Raw genomic sequence first — 14,981 nt, forward strand, 5'->3', positions numbered from 1 at the left:
TATATTCTTGCATGCATGAACGGGATCTGTCGGAAAGCTCTATATTGAATTGATTATATATATACAGGGGTAATTAGGTGAAGTTGTTGCTAAATATTGAAGATGAAAACAAACGGAAATCCGAGGAACGAAAAAGAAAATTTGTGGTGAGAATGAGCCGCATCAACAGTGGCGCTAAAAATTTAGAGATAAAACCGGGCAGACTTGTTTGCAACACTCACTTGAATCTTCTCCTTCATTTTAATCAAATCATCAAACGAACTAGTCCGGGATACGCTTGGGGAACTCAATGGCGAGGTAAAAGTAGACACACATTCGGGAGATAAACACATGTCTCCTAACAGAGACGCACCCTCAGTGAATGATTCCAATCTGGCTCGTTCTAACAAAGTGCTGCATGAGGATCTGGAGGTCGACGAATGCGACGAACTATTTGGATTTTCTTCAAGAATAAGTCGAATCTGGTCCTTGTATGGCGAGGTGGAAGTATGTAAAAGATTCTCTACACTGTCTGACATTTTCAAACTTGAGGAGAGCAAGAATGGGTGCTGTAGCAAGCTCGACGCTTTGGGCCTTGTCTGGGGATCCATATCAAAACAAGATCGTATAAAATCTTTCGCTGGTGACGATATCCCTGTCCAATATTCTCGTGGTTCAAATAGGTACAATCTGTTTTTAATGGCATGCTTGGTTTCTTTATCACTATCACAATCAAAGGGTAAATAACCACCAAGCATGAAATATACAGCAACTCCAATAGCCCATATATCGACCGCATCAGTATATCCCATTGTTCTATTAAGGATTTCTGGCGCCATGTAACTTAGAGTTCCTGAAACATCAAATAGTTTCTCCTTTGGTGGTAATATTCTAGCCAATCCAAAATCACCCACTAGGATGGAATTAGAATTTGGAGTCTGGAATAGTAAATTCTCGGCCTTGATATCACGGTGTATTATTGAGTTGCTGTGAAGATACGATATCGCAGACACCAAAGAATATGTGATTTCTCTGGTATCGTCTTCGTTGAGACGTTCGTGAGGACTGTGGACTATTTTGTCAAACAAGTCGCCACCCATGGCCAAATCAGTGACAAGATATATACTATCATCGGTTTCAAAATAATCTATCAAAGACAAGATGTTTGAGCTTGTCATGGAGACCTGTTTGAGTACTTTGAATTCATTTCTAACCATAGATTCCAAGCCTAGCATTAGCTTCTTCAGGTATTTCTTTGCAGCGTAATGTCTTCCTGTTATTGAATTTTTGCACTCAAAAACCAGCGAATACGATCCGTTTCCTATTTCATTTTTGCAAAGGACATATTTTGCCTTACAGCAATCATGGATATTCAGTTGGAAAAGGTTCTTCATAATGGTGGTGGATACGTTAATACCCTAAAGCAGACTTCTAAAGGAAACAACCTGTAACAAAGTGTTATATAGGAAAGTCTCAGGCGGGTGACATTATTTTGAGCCAGGGCAAGGGGGGGTCATTTCAGCCAAGATTGGTTGCACTTACACATTTTTTGCGTCCTTGAAATTTGTTCCCACATTTTTTCCGGGGTGTCCTGGGCGGGAGGGGGCACATCTCCAATTGTTCCGATAATTGTCCGAAAAGGAAACAGCCGCAGCACGTGATCAGACACTAAAATTTTTTTCAATTCCTGTGTATTGCGAAGCAGATGAGATGGAGTAAAAAAATGCAGACACTTGAAGTTGTTGCTAGTTAGTGTAAAGCTGCAAATCAATAGCTAGAATGGATACTTCAGGCTTGAATTTGACGTCTTTGAAAGACAAGATATCCAGCAAATTGAACCTGCTGAAGAAACCATCCAAAAAAACCAAGAAGGAAGGAAAGAAACAGGACAAGAAGCCAGATCACGAAGAAGAAGATATATTACGCCGTGAAGCTTTAGCATTAGGTGCAACTGAAGAAGATTTAGCCTTGTTAAATGACGTCGATGAAGGCGAAGAAAGTGAGCAAGAATTCAATGACTCTGGTGTGAAGTTGGACAAATCATTCGGTGACGATTTAAGTCAGTTCATGAAAGGTATTGGATTGGGCAGTGGAGGACCTATTGTTGTTGACGATGACGAAGAAGAAGAAGAAGAGGATGAAGATATCCCTGATTTAGTTGATGTTCCTGAAGAAGACGAGGAGGACCAAGAGGACGAAGAAGCAGCAGAAGAAAAGGAGGAAGAACAGGATGACGAGGAATCTGAATCATCCGATGAGAGTGAAGAAGAATCTGAATCTGAAGATGAGGTCATTGTCAAGGAATCCAAGATTGACAACAAGAAAGCAAAAGCTCAAACCTCAGACAAAGTAACAGACGTAGCAACTGTGTCAAGTTCAAAATTGGTTATTCCTCCTCGTACAGATTGGTACAACGTTCCATTTGAAACCACATCTCAAACCCCAGAAAAATTAGACAGATTTGCCAGAGAAAGATTATTAGAAAGAGCTAAAGCTACTATAGACAAAGACAACAAGACCTACTTGGAAGAATTCGCAGCCAACAACTCCCAAAGAAAGTTCTTGTCCCAAATTTTATCCGACGGTACCTTGAACGATAAAATCTCAGCATTGACTTTGTTAATCCAAGAAGCTCCTATGCATAATATAAAAGCATTCGATACTTTACTTTCTTATTGTGAAAAGAAATCAAGAACCGCTGCCCTTCAATCTATTAATGCATTAAAGGATTTATTATTGAATGGTGTTTTACCAGATAGAAAGTTATTACCTTTTGAAAAACAGCCATTGACCAAGGATGCCAGCGACGTACAATTAGCAGTCTACTATTTTGAAGATTATGTCAAGAAAGCTTACTTTAAGTTAATTACTATCTTAGAAGTGTTATCCCATGACCCTATCGTTCACGTCAGAATGAATGATGTATCTCACATATTTGATTTGTTAAAGGCTAAACCAGAACAAGAAGCCAATTTGTTGAAGTTGGGTGTTAACAAGTTAGGTGATGTTGATAACAAAGTTGCCTCGAAAACTTCATATCAAATTTTGTTGTTGGAACAAGCTCATCCAGCCATGAAGAAAATCGTCACTGATGCTGTCATTGACGTTATCTTCAAGAATGGTGGTGGTGACTCCCATGCCAAGTATTATGCCATTACTACTTTGAACCAAACTATTTTGACTAGAAAGGATGAAGAGTTGGCCAATTCGTTGGTCAAGACTTACTTTGCCCTTTTTGAAAAAGTTTTAATTGAAAATGACGCCAATAATAAGGAAAAGAGAGAAGACAAGACATTAGGTGAAAGTTCCAAGGGTAGAAAGAATAATAGAAAGAACTTCAAGAAGGGTAAGAAGGGTGGAAAGTCTGTCAAGGTTGAAGAAAAGTCTGAACAAGAAATCATTGAAGAAAAGAATACCAAATTGTTTTCTGCTTTATTAACTGGTTTAAACCGTGCTTTCCCATTCTCAAACTTGCCTAGAGAAGTTTTCCAAAATCATTTAGATACATTGTTTAAGATTACTCATAGTAGTAATTTCAACACATCTATTCAAGCTCTTGTTTTGGTTCATCATATCATTACTGAACAAAGTTTAGATTCCGACAGATACTACAAGACCTTATATGAATCATTGCTAGATCAAAGATTAGCAAACACCTCCAAACAAGGTATTTACTTGAACTTGTTATTCAAATCTTTGAAATCCGATACCAACAAAGCTCGTGTTTTAGCATTTGTTAAAAGAATCTTACAAATTTGTTCTCATTGGTTGCATGTTGGTGCTGTTTCCGGTATGTTATACTTGTTAATTCAACTTGTAAAGACATTCCCAGAAATCTCGGACTTAATGATTGACGTGGCTTCCAGACCCGATGCTGAAGCTGATGAAGATAAATCAGAACCAAAGAAAGATGGTCAATCCGCCAAAGATACCGAGTATGACCCAAAGAAGCGTGATCCTCAATACGCCAATGCTGACAAGTCATCATTATGGGAAATAGGTCATTTCTTAAACCATTATCATCCAACAATTGCAATTTACGCATCTTCATTACTTGAAGGAACTGAACAAGTTAAGCCAGATTTAGGGTTATATACTCTTGCCCACTTTTTGGACAGATTCGTGTATAAGAATTCGAAGCAGAAACCACAAACCAAGGGTTCATCCATTATGCAACCTTTGGGAGGTTTACATACTGGTTCATTGTTAGTCAGAGCAACTAACCTCATGGACACTTCTGTTCCTGCAAACACCGAGGACTGGTTGAATAAGAAGGTTGAAGACGTTAGACCAAATGAACAATTTTTCCATCAATATTTCACTACCAAGGTCAATAAGATCAAGACCATCAAGGAGGATGAAGATGAAAAGAAGAAGGAATTGTTGGATGATGAAGAAGCCGCTGAAATGGAAGATGATGAAATTTGGAAGGCTTTGGTCAAGTCTAAACCTGACGTTGAAGACAATTCTGAAGATGACTTCTCTGATTTTGGTGAAGAAGATTTCTCAGATTTAGACATGGATGAAGAAGAAGAGGACGAAGATGAAGAAGTCAATGAGGAACAACAAGAAGTGGAAGACGAAGAAATTGAAGAAAAGTTCGAAGTTGAAGCCGAAGTAGAACAAGAGCAAGAAGAAGACGACGAAGAAGACGACGAAGAAGACGACGAAGAAGAAGGGTTTGAAGGTGAAGAGCAAGATATTTTTGGTATCAATGAAGATGATGAATTCAGTGACTCTGAAGTTGAACTTAAAATGTTGGGTGATGCGTTTGGTGAATCAGAAGAAGAAGAAGAAGAAGAAGAAGAAGAAAAGCCAAAGAAGAAGAACAAGCGTGCCAGAGAAGACAAAGATGAAGGAAAGAAAAAGTCCAAGAAGACCAAGCTTAAGGACTTACCTGTTTTTGCTTCCGTTGACGATTATTCTCAATATTTAGATTCAGAAGATGAAGATTACAGTTAAATAGAACCATAGTTTATCAGCATATCAATTACTATTATTAGCAATAGTTGTTATCTGATGTAATAATCCGCGGAAAAATTACCGGAATTTTTATCTTTATTTTTAAAATGTCACGGAATTTTCGCACTCTTGTGGCTGTTTTAGCAAATTTGGAATTAACAACCGTTGGACCGTGCATAAAAAAATAAACCGTTATTCCGCCAAAAAAATTAATGCCTTATTGTTTTTTGCACCACAACGTTTCTTTTTTTCCTTTGTATATTGTTTGCCATAGATGTTTTTCCATTGCTCTGGATTTTATAAGTGGCGGCACTAGCTACCGTTGCATCCCGCTGGCACCTAAATAATAACGCACTGTGCATATAGAGAAAAATAAAGCTTAACCACAATTTCAGATGATTCATCTTACACGCATTGTGCTGGCCCGATGTTCCCTGAAGATCTAATTGATAAACTTGACGTACAAGCGATGAAGTAAACTTTGACACAGAATTAAAATTTGTAATGAGCAATTTTCTTATTTTTGACGGTTTCATGGAAGACACAGAACCAATTGTCCACATGTCTGCGATTACCTAAACAATACACACAGTAGTTGTCCATCTCATGTACCCCTCCTATATTTTCATAGGATTGTAAATTGCTTAAGCCTACATATATTGGCAGCAACTCCAAAACCTTAAATTGACGATGTCACTGTCAATAATCGAAATGATTGAAACACTGATAATGCAAATTTGCACCCTAAGGTGAAGCTAAACCTCACCGCCTCACATATATCTAAAAGGGATAAAACAAGCGAAAAGTAATCAGGAGAAAGATGACGTGCTTCGTTTAGTAACGTTGTGCCACCATGCACTAGTGTCTAGCGACAGGGGATTTGAAATTTTAACGATAAAGTTACACAATACCGGAGTTTAATTTTCACTCTGGTTAAAAGTTCTATTATTCTATTGAGAATTTATTTTGAGTCAGACAACAATTAATTAATGAGATAAATATTTTTATCCTCGTTGTCCTTCCCTATGGAAAACGCCTTCTCTTTTTTTTTTTTTCCTTTTCTTTTTTTTATAATTTTTTTTTTTATTTATTAATTCCTAGAATTGACCTTCTTCAGCAATCCCGAATATAAAATTACACTAACATCTCCCATTTGAAAATTCTTATAGAATTTAAACAGTCAATAAACATATTGCATCAAATTTAGAAGGCTAATTACAAGTTTGGTTACTTAGATCTTTGTTATTTACAGAACCTGTCATTAATTAATTAACCCCACTCGTATCCCGGAGAACTACTAACTTTTCCGGCAAGAAAGAAAAAAAAGAAACGACAACAATATCGAAGATAACAAAAGAGCACTAGAAGGAAATTTTGCAAGTTTACAGTTGAACACAGCACCAGATATGAGCATATTACAGGATAGTTCACAACTACTAACTCAGAAATACGATATCTGTGTGTTGGGACAGGATCACAGTGGTAAATCTGCCTTGATTTTGCATTACCTATACCATACATATATTGAAGATGCAGACACCTCTATGGAACAAATATACACTAAAAGTATAAGACATAAAAACAGACATTATGACATAACCATCCTTGATTCACATTATGCTGGAGATATGTACTCCAATAGTCAAAAGATGCAGATTATGAATACCAGCACTGTGGTGTTAGTCTATTCTACTGAAAATCTCGATTCATTTTTATCTGTTCAGGACTGTGTAAGCCTTCTTGCAACATTAACTACAGACTTACCTGCTATAGCTGTTATTGGAACAACTGTAGATAACGAGTTTGGTCGTCAGGTTAGTTATGAAGATGGTCAAAATTTTGCTAATTCCGTACAAGCTATTTCGTTCCACGAATGTTCTATCGTTCTGGGTCAAGGTATACAGGAAGCTTTTGAAACTGTGGTTGATAAGGTTGTCCGTAAAAAGGCATCAGATTCAGCATTAGTGACACCTGCTTCTGAATTTGATGAACTCAACAGTTCTAACCCATTGGTCTTGACAATGTCAGCTCCTAGTTTCTGCGACGACAATTCAATATTCCAATACAGAGAAAAAGAACAACGGCCATCCAAATCTCAAACAGCTTCCGCATCAGAATCAGTGATTTCTCAAGTCGTAGATGCCGATACCCAAGAAACTACTTCACTTTCAAGTTCAAACAATTCAAAATCATCAACCAACTTAAATGGTAAAAATGAACGTTTGAAAGAAATGTTGAAAGCCCAACCAAGTAATATCAATACTTGTACCATCATGTAGCACTCTAGCTACACCCCCTTTGCATTTTATAGAGTCTTATTTATTCATGATTTCCTTATATATATATATATATATATGTAGTATATATTAGAATCCTTTTTGCATTATACATAGTTATAGAACATTTTATACACCTTACATTAAATCACCGCATTCTCAGCAATATGTGAGAACCCTCTAAATTGTTCTTGCATTTCAGCAGTAAGCACAGTTTCTACTGGCGTCAATCTTGGAGTTTCCGAAGTAAATTCTTGATCAAAATTAGAATAATCATGTTCGGATTGAACTTCAGGAATATATGGAGCTGGAATTCTTAAATTGAATACATCATCAAAATTAACATCATGGAAATATGGATGTTCCATAATTTCTTCAGCATCTCTTGGTCCACTACCTAATCTTTGACTTGGATCTTTAGTTAACAATGCTTGAAGTACTAGAACGGTTTGACGAGATAAACTAATTGGATATTTAACTTCATCATGTTCAATAGCATTGAAAATATCATCTTCATCATCACCTTTAAATGGAGATTGACACAATAACATTTGAAATAATAAAACACCAAATGCCCACCAATCTACACTTCTGTCATATTGCTTACCTGCCACAATCTCAGGAGCCATAAACTCAGGAGTTCCACAGAAGGTAGATGTAGTAGATTGATACCACATGTTTTCTTTACATAACCCATAATCACCAATCTTAATATGTCCCTTGGTTGTCAACAAGATATTATCTAATTTTAAATCACGATAAACAATTCCATTATCGTGGAAATACTTCAACCCAAGTAACACTTCGCACGCGTAGAATTTTGCTCGTTTAGCAGGGAATCTAGACTTTTGAATATGCCACATTAAATCACCCCCGGAAATATATTCCATGACGAAGTAGATTCTATTCTCAGTTTGGAAACAACAATGTAAATTCAACAAGAATGGATGCTTTTCCTTATTGGCGGTAAGAAATACTCTCTTTTCCGACTTGACACTCTCGGCTTCATCGTTTTCAACAATGAAATCCTTCTTTAAAACCTTAATGGCACATAATGTCAGCGTGTGTCTTGATTCTGCTAACATAACCTTACCGAAGTTACCCTTACCCAATACAGCCAAGAATTGGAAGTCATCAAGACCAACCTTTCTTCTCTTGCGTTTCTGTTTATGTGATTTGTGAGGTTTAGTGATATGACCTGCGGTAACATCAGCATGGTGATATTGATCTTGGAATGGGTTCTTGGTTTGATCAACATCAGCCATAATTTGATCTTGTGTTTGAACATTTTGATAATCAAATTGGTCAAAATGATTTTTGGAGGATTCAAGAGACTTACGCTGATCTTCAGTAACTGCCTCGAGACGTTGTTCTTGCTGCTGTTGAACCCTGTCATGCCTTCTAAATTGAATTTCATTTTCTCTATTTTGATCAAAGGACATATCAGCTTCAAACGATGGACGCTTTTCTGAAGGGTATTGTTTAGGTTTAGCGATGTGATGAGGTAATCTGATAGGTTCTTGAACCATATTTGTTGTCTGGGTGGCTAATCTTGTCTTTGCTTCGTCATCTTCAGACATACGACGTTCCTCTTTGACAGGCAATGGAGAAACTTGTGGCTTGAGCGAATATTCAGATTTAGGTGCTAAATTAAGCTTTTGAGGTTTCTTGGGTGACACCTTAGTTGATTTAATAGTAGCTAAGATTTCATTAGCCATCTCCATGGACATTCCACAGAAATCAGGGACAAGATGAGTGCATTGAGCGTGGCACATGACACCACATTCAGTACACTTTCTAACATTCTTTTTACCCCATGGTAAGATATAACCACAATGACAACACCATTTGGTACCGTGATTAGTAATTGGCTCAAACCTATGAGGAATTTGGTGTTTCAATTTAGTTTCATCGTAATCAATACCAGATTTAGAAATACATTTGGTGACAACTTTCGAATAACATTTCTTATGACACAAGAATTTACAATCTTGACATTGGTACCCAGTGTATCGAAGGAATTCTCCACATAATGCACAACACATAATATTGTAGAATTGTTTTTGAACAAAGTGATGACCTTGTTGTTCAAACACTTCTTCCTTCTTTTGACGAATGGCACCATGACGCTCAAGAGGACCCATGAATTTCTGGCCCGGAACCGTGGATTTTTCAAAGTTCATACTAACTAACATTTGACCACATGGTTCAAGACTGAGCCAAGTGTTAAGTTGAATCTTATCTGGAGATCCTGCAGCAGCAGGAGTAGGAGCAGGTGTAGCAAATGCACTGGTCGTTGGAGATGTCGAACCAGCAGAGCTAGTTGGTGGTAAAGGTAAGGTAGCTCCAAAACTTGCACCACGGGAAGGTACATTTGCTCCTTCCAAATTAGATGCTGTGATCCATCCACTATTGCCCAATTCTTTAGCTACTTTTCTCTTACGGATTTCTTCAGCCACGTCTGAAAGTAATAGCCAATTCATGGCCACTGGAACCATATTATTTCCAGATTTATCCAATACACATAATTCAATTTCATGGCCCTTTTCAACATTAACCACAAACTCTTCGGTCCATTTATCGGTTTTTGAAGGCTTTGTTCTTGCTCGCTCCAAATCATCAATTTTTATAACAATTACCGATTCTCTCTTTTTAGCAAATACTGGTGAGGAAATGTGGTCAACATCTCTAATACAGGTAACGGATATGAATAATCTCCCACTTAATGGTTTTCTAGCATGTTTTGGAGTATTAATCAAGGCAAAATCACGTGTAAAATCTTCAGAATCAATATGAATATTTTGATATTTCTTCAATGCCTTTTCCAATAATTGAATACGTTGATCCGATTCAGCCTTACCACCTTCAGCAGCGTCCGAGGAGGAACGATCACCATCCATTAAATAAAGATGCGAGATTTTCTTGTTGGCTTCGCGATATTGATTTTCAACTTGTAATTTAAACTGCAATTGCTGTAACATGTGATGTATCTTGTGACCAACAGAAGGACATTCATACTTAATAAGGTCAAGACGCGAATAAGAAGGTCTCTCAGTTCCACTATTTCTATTTCCATTTGTTGGATGACCATTTGTATTTAAGTCTTGCAACTGTCTCGTTAACTTGTTTAAAGAATCTTGGTAATAATCAATAATTGATTGTGACTCTATAATCTTGGAGTTACATTTTTGGACAACTTCAGCATTCTGGGACATTCGTTTAACATTCTGATATCCTTCCACAATATTCTTTTCGACTTCAATCTTAGACTTGATGTCTTTGATTACGTCTTCAGTCTTTTGTTGTTGTGACATAATGTATAGTGAGGTTCAACGAACTTCAAAAAAAAAAACTTGATTTTGTGGTAAAAATAATATAATACAATGTAAAGACAAAGGGAATGAATCAATTACCAATCACCTTTCAAAAGCTAAAACCTTTGTGTTAGTTGTAGGTACAGTTCAGGGACTGGGTTAGAAAAAAAAAGGGTGGTGACCTGATTGTAAATTTTGAGTTGTTGGCGTCGATTTGTCGTTTTGATTTTGCGTTCCAAATCACAAAAAACCAAACAAACTTAGCAAAAGGTTGGGAAACAGGGAGATCAGATCTTTGGAGTACGGTCAATCTGAAGCTTGTTTAGTACGTGGTCTTATTATTGAAATTCTGAAAGTAGTAAATTGCTACTTAACTCAAATTAATTCCAACACTGCCTTTGAGGGTTAAATTGTTGTGAGTTTTTAAACTTAGCCTTTTACTGAATCAAATGTAATTTTCTTTTTTCGAAAGTTTCCGTATTTGCAAATTACCAAAATAAAAAAAAAAAACAACACGCCTGAGCCACACACGACCTTTTCATTCAAAGGTAACATACGAGGGTTGTGTTAGTTTGCTATGGGGGTTTTACATATGAATTATGTCAGATCACACTTCCATCAAAGGCTTGGACAGTCTGATAACGTATAATAATCTCAACAGGAGTGCTTTGACATATCATTGTTAAGAATTTGCTATTTCTTTTTCCTGAAGTGATAATCGTACGCTTTTGGGTGTTGGTATCTGTGCGGCTCATTTTGCCTCTTTTGTATTGTTCCATTTAGTTTTATGCAACATGATGAAAGATCGTGCAGCCCTTTGCAATGTATGTCGGTAAATGACAACTTGAACGGAATCTATATTGTATGGGCTGTGTTGTTTTACATGTTCATTTTGAGATCTCTAATGTAACAACATTATATGTTGGAGTTATACTAGCACATAGATCACTGGTTATCACGCCTTGTGAGGCTGCTGCATTTTATTTTTTTTTACGAGAGGTTTCTGGAATCCTATTTATAGATATACGGGGAGGGTACAGATCCAACCCAAAAGAAAACATGTTTCTAATAATAACTCGAATGAGAAGGTGATTGTATATTCTGCTCTTCTATGCTACTTACTATTGCATCGACAATTACAGTCAGGTACTGGACATACATAATGTTTAGAAAACCATTCTTCAGCGTGATATGCATGACAACTGTGGTTACAAGTGAGACAATAACTGAACCATTCTCTAAACCTGTTCTCAATCTTATTACCTATTTTATCATTTTCATCCAACCTTTCGTCCTGCTCTAAAGGTATAGGTGTGCCCAACGTTAATAAACAAATTGCGCATCTAGGTAATGGAGCTCCACAATGAGGACAGCAATTTACAATATCATTAGTAATTGATTTCCCTCCATTCATCTTATTAAATTGTTTCATTAATGCTTGGTTATTCACAGGATTTGGATTCTTAAATTTGGCCATATTTTTGTTACATCTAGTACATTGCAAAAATACTTGTTTTGGAGCTGCTTTGATTGTAGTTTGACCATTGAAAGTCTTGGACAATTTAGTTCTAGTCACGTCAAACTTTGCTCTTATGCTGAAAAATCCCCATCGATTTAGCAAATTACGGTAACAATCAATCCAATGAGTAATTCTTTGATCAGTGAAATATCGAGGACATGCATATGATGCAATTAATGCAGCTGTTTGAATATCACTGGTACGGTCAACATAACTTTGTAACAAATCTATACCTCTTGGTGTGATACCTGTTAAAATCAATCCTTCTAATTCGCCTTTATTCACTACTGATTCAGCCATACGATCAAGATAAACAGTCAAGTCCTTATCCGAAAGAAATCTTAATGCAACACCCAACCTTTCTCGCAAAGGCAATGCATGTTCATCCAAGACATCCCACCAATCATCATCAGCAATAAATGCAAATATAGCTCTCAAATAAGGATCATCTAATTCTGATGCCATCTTACGGCATTGATCCTTCCAAGGACTATTCACATTCGAATTCTTATAGGCTAAATATCCAGCAACAGCAGTGGCCATTAATCGTAATCTTTCCTTTTGGGAATTAGCCAATATTTCAATAGCTTTAGGTACATTACCGTGGAATACCGCCCAACCAGCAGCTTTTTCCCAATTACCCAATGCAACTAATCCATTCAATTTCTCTTCAAATTCATTATCGGCCAAATACCATCCAGAAACAATCAATCCGAGTTTACGTTGTGCTTTTTTCTCACTATTACTCGGGATATTAATCGCAGCAGTTTTCTTCCCCTTGGAAGAAACAATGGATCTAACAGCTTGTGAAAACCAACTATCAGTAATGGGGCCCTCTCGGGTTGTGTCGGTTCTACTCTGTCCATCCAACGCATCAACACCTTTCCATATACCTAAAACGCCTTGAAACCCTAAATCAATACCTTCTGAGATCATTGTTCCCTTCTCAAGTGATTTTCGAGCAAGACTTAACCACTTCCAAGTATTTCTTAAAAATAATTGATTATCCATAGTATCCAATCTTTCTAAAAGAGAAATATTGAAATCACAATCAAACGAATACCCCATGTGAGCTCGTTTTCTAATTATTGCACAAATATCATTACTTATTATATCAGACGAGTCGAGGAATGTATTTAATGGTATCTCTTCAAACCCGTCAAATGAAAGTCGTTGATTGGCCAATTGACGATGGTGGGGATGACGGTGGTTGCTGTTCTTGTTATTGACATCCAGACTTTCATCATCAACGGTCGACGAAACATCTTCTGAGAATTCACCATCATTGTTTCTTAAGTCTTCTGTTAAGGATAACCCACCAACTCTAGCAAGACTTAGATTCCTGTTGGCTACTTCAGTTTGCTCTTGTTGTTTTGTTAAGTCTATGAACTTAGTCATGGTACCTTCGGGACCAGCAATAGAAAATTCATTCAAAACATTGAAATCCATAGATTCAATGGATTCAACCACTGGCATTCTGAATACAGAACCTGATTGCCTCATACATACAAAATTCGTGGATGTATGTGAAGTTATATCAGGAGAGTAATCAAACGAAACCACTCGTTCATAATCGGTTTTCACATCAAGTACCATTGACACGAACAATGAATCTTCTGATGGCTTATACAATTGGCTTGCTTGTTGTTTCAATCCTTGTAGGGTATTGGTTTCATTAGATGAGAACCTGTATGAAGATGTATCATTCATTGGTGAAAGACTGTAATCAGCAGGAACTCTCCCTGTATGCCATCGTCTTATTAAATCCCCATTGAAAACAGCAGCAAATTCACCTCTTCTCACAGTAGAGTATCGTACACATGGATGTGAAATCTTTCTGGAAGAAGCATCACTTAATAATTTATTGAATTGAAGAATTGGAGTTTCAGTAATGACATTTCCTGAACTTAGTGACTTTGATTTGGTGGTTGTTAATTTTCTTCTGTCCCAAATTGCCAAGGATCCATCTTCACTGAACGATTGAAATAAGTGGTTTTGGAAATGATCAATTGTTAATCCAAGGGTACATTTAGTAGCCATTTGGAATGCTGGTTGGTCTGAACGTAAATCTATTTCTCGTAAGAATTTATACGATCCACAAACAATACTTGATTCACGATCTGGATAAAAAGTAGCTGATAAGATAGCTTCATTAGGAAGGTAAGTTGAAAGCGGTCTTTTGATGTGACTATTGCCTCCAGTTGATGAATAAGTTTCAATATTCCAGATTTGTAATGAATTATCTTGTCTTCCCTTATCAAATCCCGCCACAATCAAATTGTTATGATTAAATGAAATTGCATTACATGGTCGATTCTGCTTGGGACGTAAGTTTAAAATGGAACTTGTGGAAGAGTTAATGTCAAAGACTGATATTGTCCCATTTATAGATCCTACACTAACTAAACCTCGCTTGATCTTGGAGTAGGATGAACATTGAATGTTTTCAAATCCCAGACGATTGCTTAGTTGGACAATGGCATTGGATTCGACAGTTGGGTCGTTGTCGTGGTTGGTCTCGTAAAGAATGACTTCATCACCCATAGGGTTGACGGCGATGAATTGCTGTTCATATCCATTATCCCAGTTTAGGGCATGGACGATAGTTCCACTCATCTAAGTATATAGTATTGATTGTAAATGGGTCTTTTGTTCTTTTAGTTTTCCCCATAATTGGCAACACAATTTTTGTTTTTTTTTTTTTGGTTTTACTCTCGTTTGGATTTGGACCAGCAGAACCAACATAATGAAGTAAATACCAATAGATCATTGACTAAGTTGGGTGTGTATTCAACAACAGCACTGGCAAGACTTTAATTTATGACATAAAGGTCAAATTAGGAAGTATGCCAACCAGAAAATTAAGACTTCTTGCTAGGACAAGTGTTAGTAATGTTACGGACAGCCTTCTACAATGCACATTGTGAAGAA

At 36.9% G+C, this 14,981-nt stretch overlaps 5 protein-coding genes across 5 annotated transcripts; 2 read left to right on the forward strand and 3 right to left on the reverse strand. All coding sequences in view use genetic code 12, as the record gives it.

The window, feature by feature from the left end:
- Positions 1-9: 9 nt before the first annotated feature.
- Positions 10-1,488, reverse strand: CMK1 (protein kinase; the record flags this gene model as incomplete). Its single annotated transcript, XM_007376331.1, has 1 exon — positions 10-1,488. One exon carries the CDS (start codon positions 1,371-1,373, stop codon positions 183-185), a length of 1,191 nt encoding a protein of 396 aa, XP_007376393.1.
- A 242-nt stretch (positions 1,489-1,730) lies between these two features.
- MAK21 (RNA-binding ribosome biosynthesis protein) lies at positions 1,731-5,723 on the forward strand (the record flags this gene model as incomplete). Its single annotated transcript, XM_007376332.1, has 2 exons — positions 1,731-4,551; positions 4,609-5,723. The coding sequence occupies 2 exons, from the start codon at positions 1,759-1,761 to the stop codon at positions 4,939-4,941; spliced, it is 3,126 nt and encodes a 1,041-aa protein (XP_007376394.1).
- A 403-nt stretch (positions 5,724-6,126) lies between these two features.
- On the forward strand, positions 6,127-7,220 carry RAS2 (Ras2p; the record flags this gene model as incomplete). The annotated part of the gene is made up of 1 exon (XM_007376333.1): positions 6,127-7,220. One exon carries the CDS (start codon positions 6,348-6,350, stop codon positions 7,218-7,220), a length of 873 nt encoding a protein of 290 aa, XP_007376395.1.
- Positions 7,221-7,360: 140 nt separating this feature from the next.
- Positions 7,361-10,531, reverse strand: PKC1 (protein kinase C; the record flags this gene model as incomplete). Its single annotated transcript, XM_007376334.1, has 1 exon — positions 7,361-10,531. The coding sequence occupies one exon, from the start codon at positions 10,529-10,531 to the stop codon at positions 7,361-7,363; it is 3,171 nt and encodes a 1,056-aa protein (XP_007376396.1).
- A 1,075-nt stretch (positions 10,532-11,606) lies between these two features.
- Positions 11,607-14,772, reverse strand: SPAPADRAFT_155043 (uncharacterized protein; the record flags this gene model as incomplete). The annotated part of the gene is made up of 1 exon (XM_007376335.1): positions 11,607-14,772. One exon carries the CDS (start codon positions 14,664-14,666, stop codon positions 11,646-11,648), a length of 3,021 nt encoding a protein of 1,006 aa, XP_007376397.1.
- Between the last annotated feature and the right edge of the window lie 209 nt (positions 14,773-14,981).

The sequence above is a fragment of the Spathaspora passalidarum genome, assembly GCF_000223485.1.
Source record: "Spathaspora passalidarum NRRL Y-27907 unplaced genomic scaffold SPAPAscaffold_5, whole genome shotgun sequence".
In the NCBI taxonomy this organism is placed as follows: domain Eukaryota; kingdom Fungi; phylum Ascomycota; class Pichiomycetes; order Serinales; family Debaryomycetaceae; genus Spathaspora; species Spathaspora passalidarum.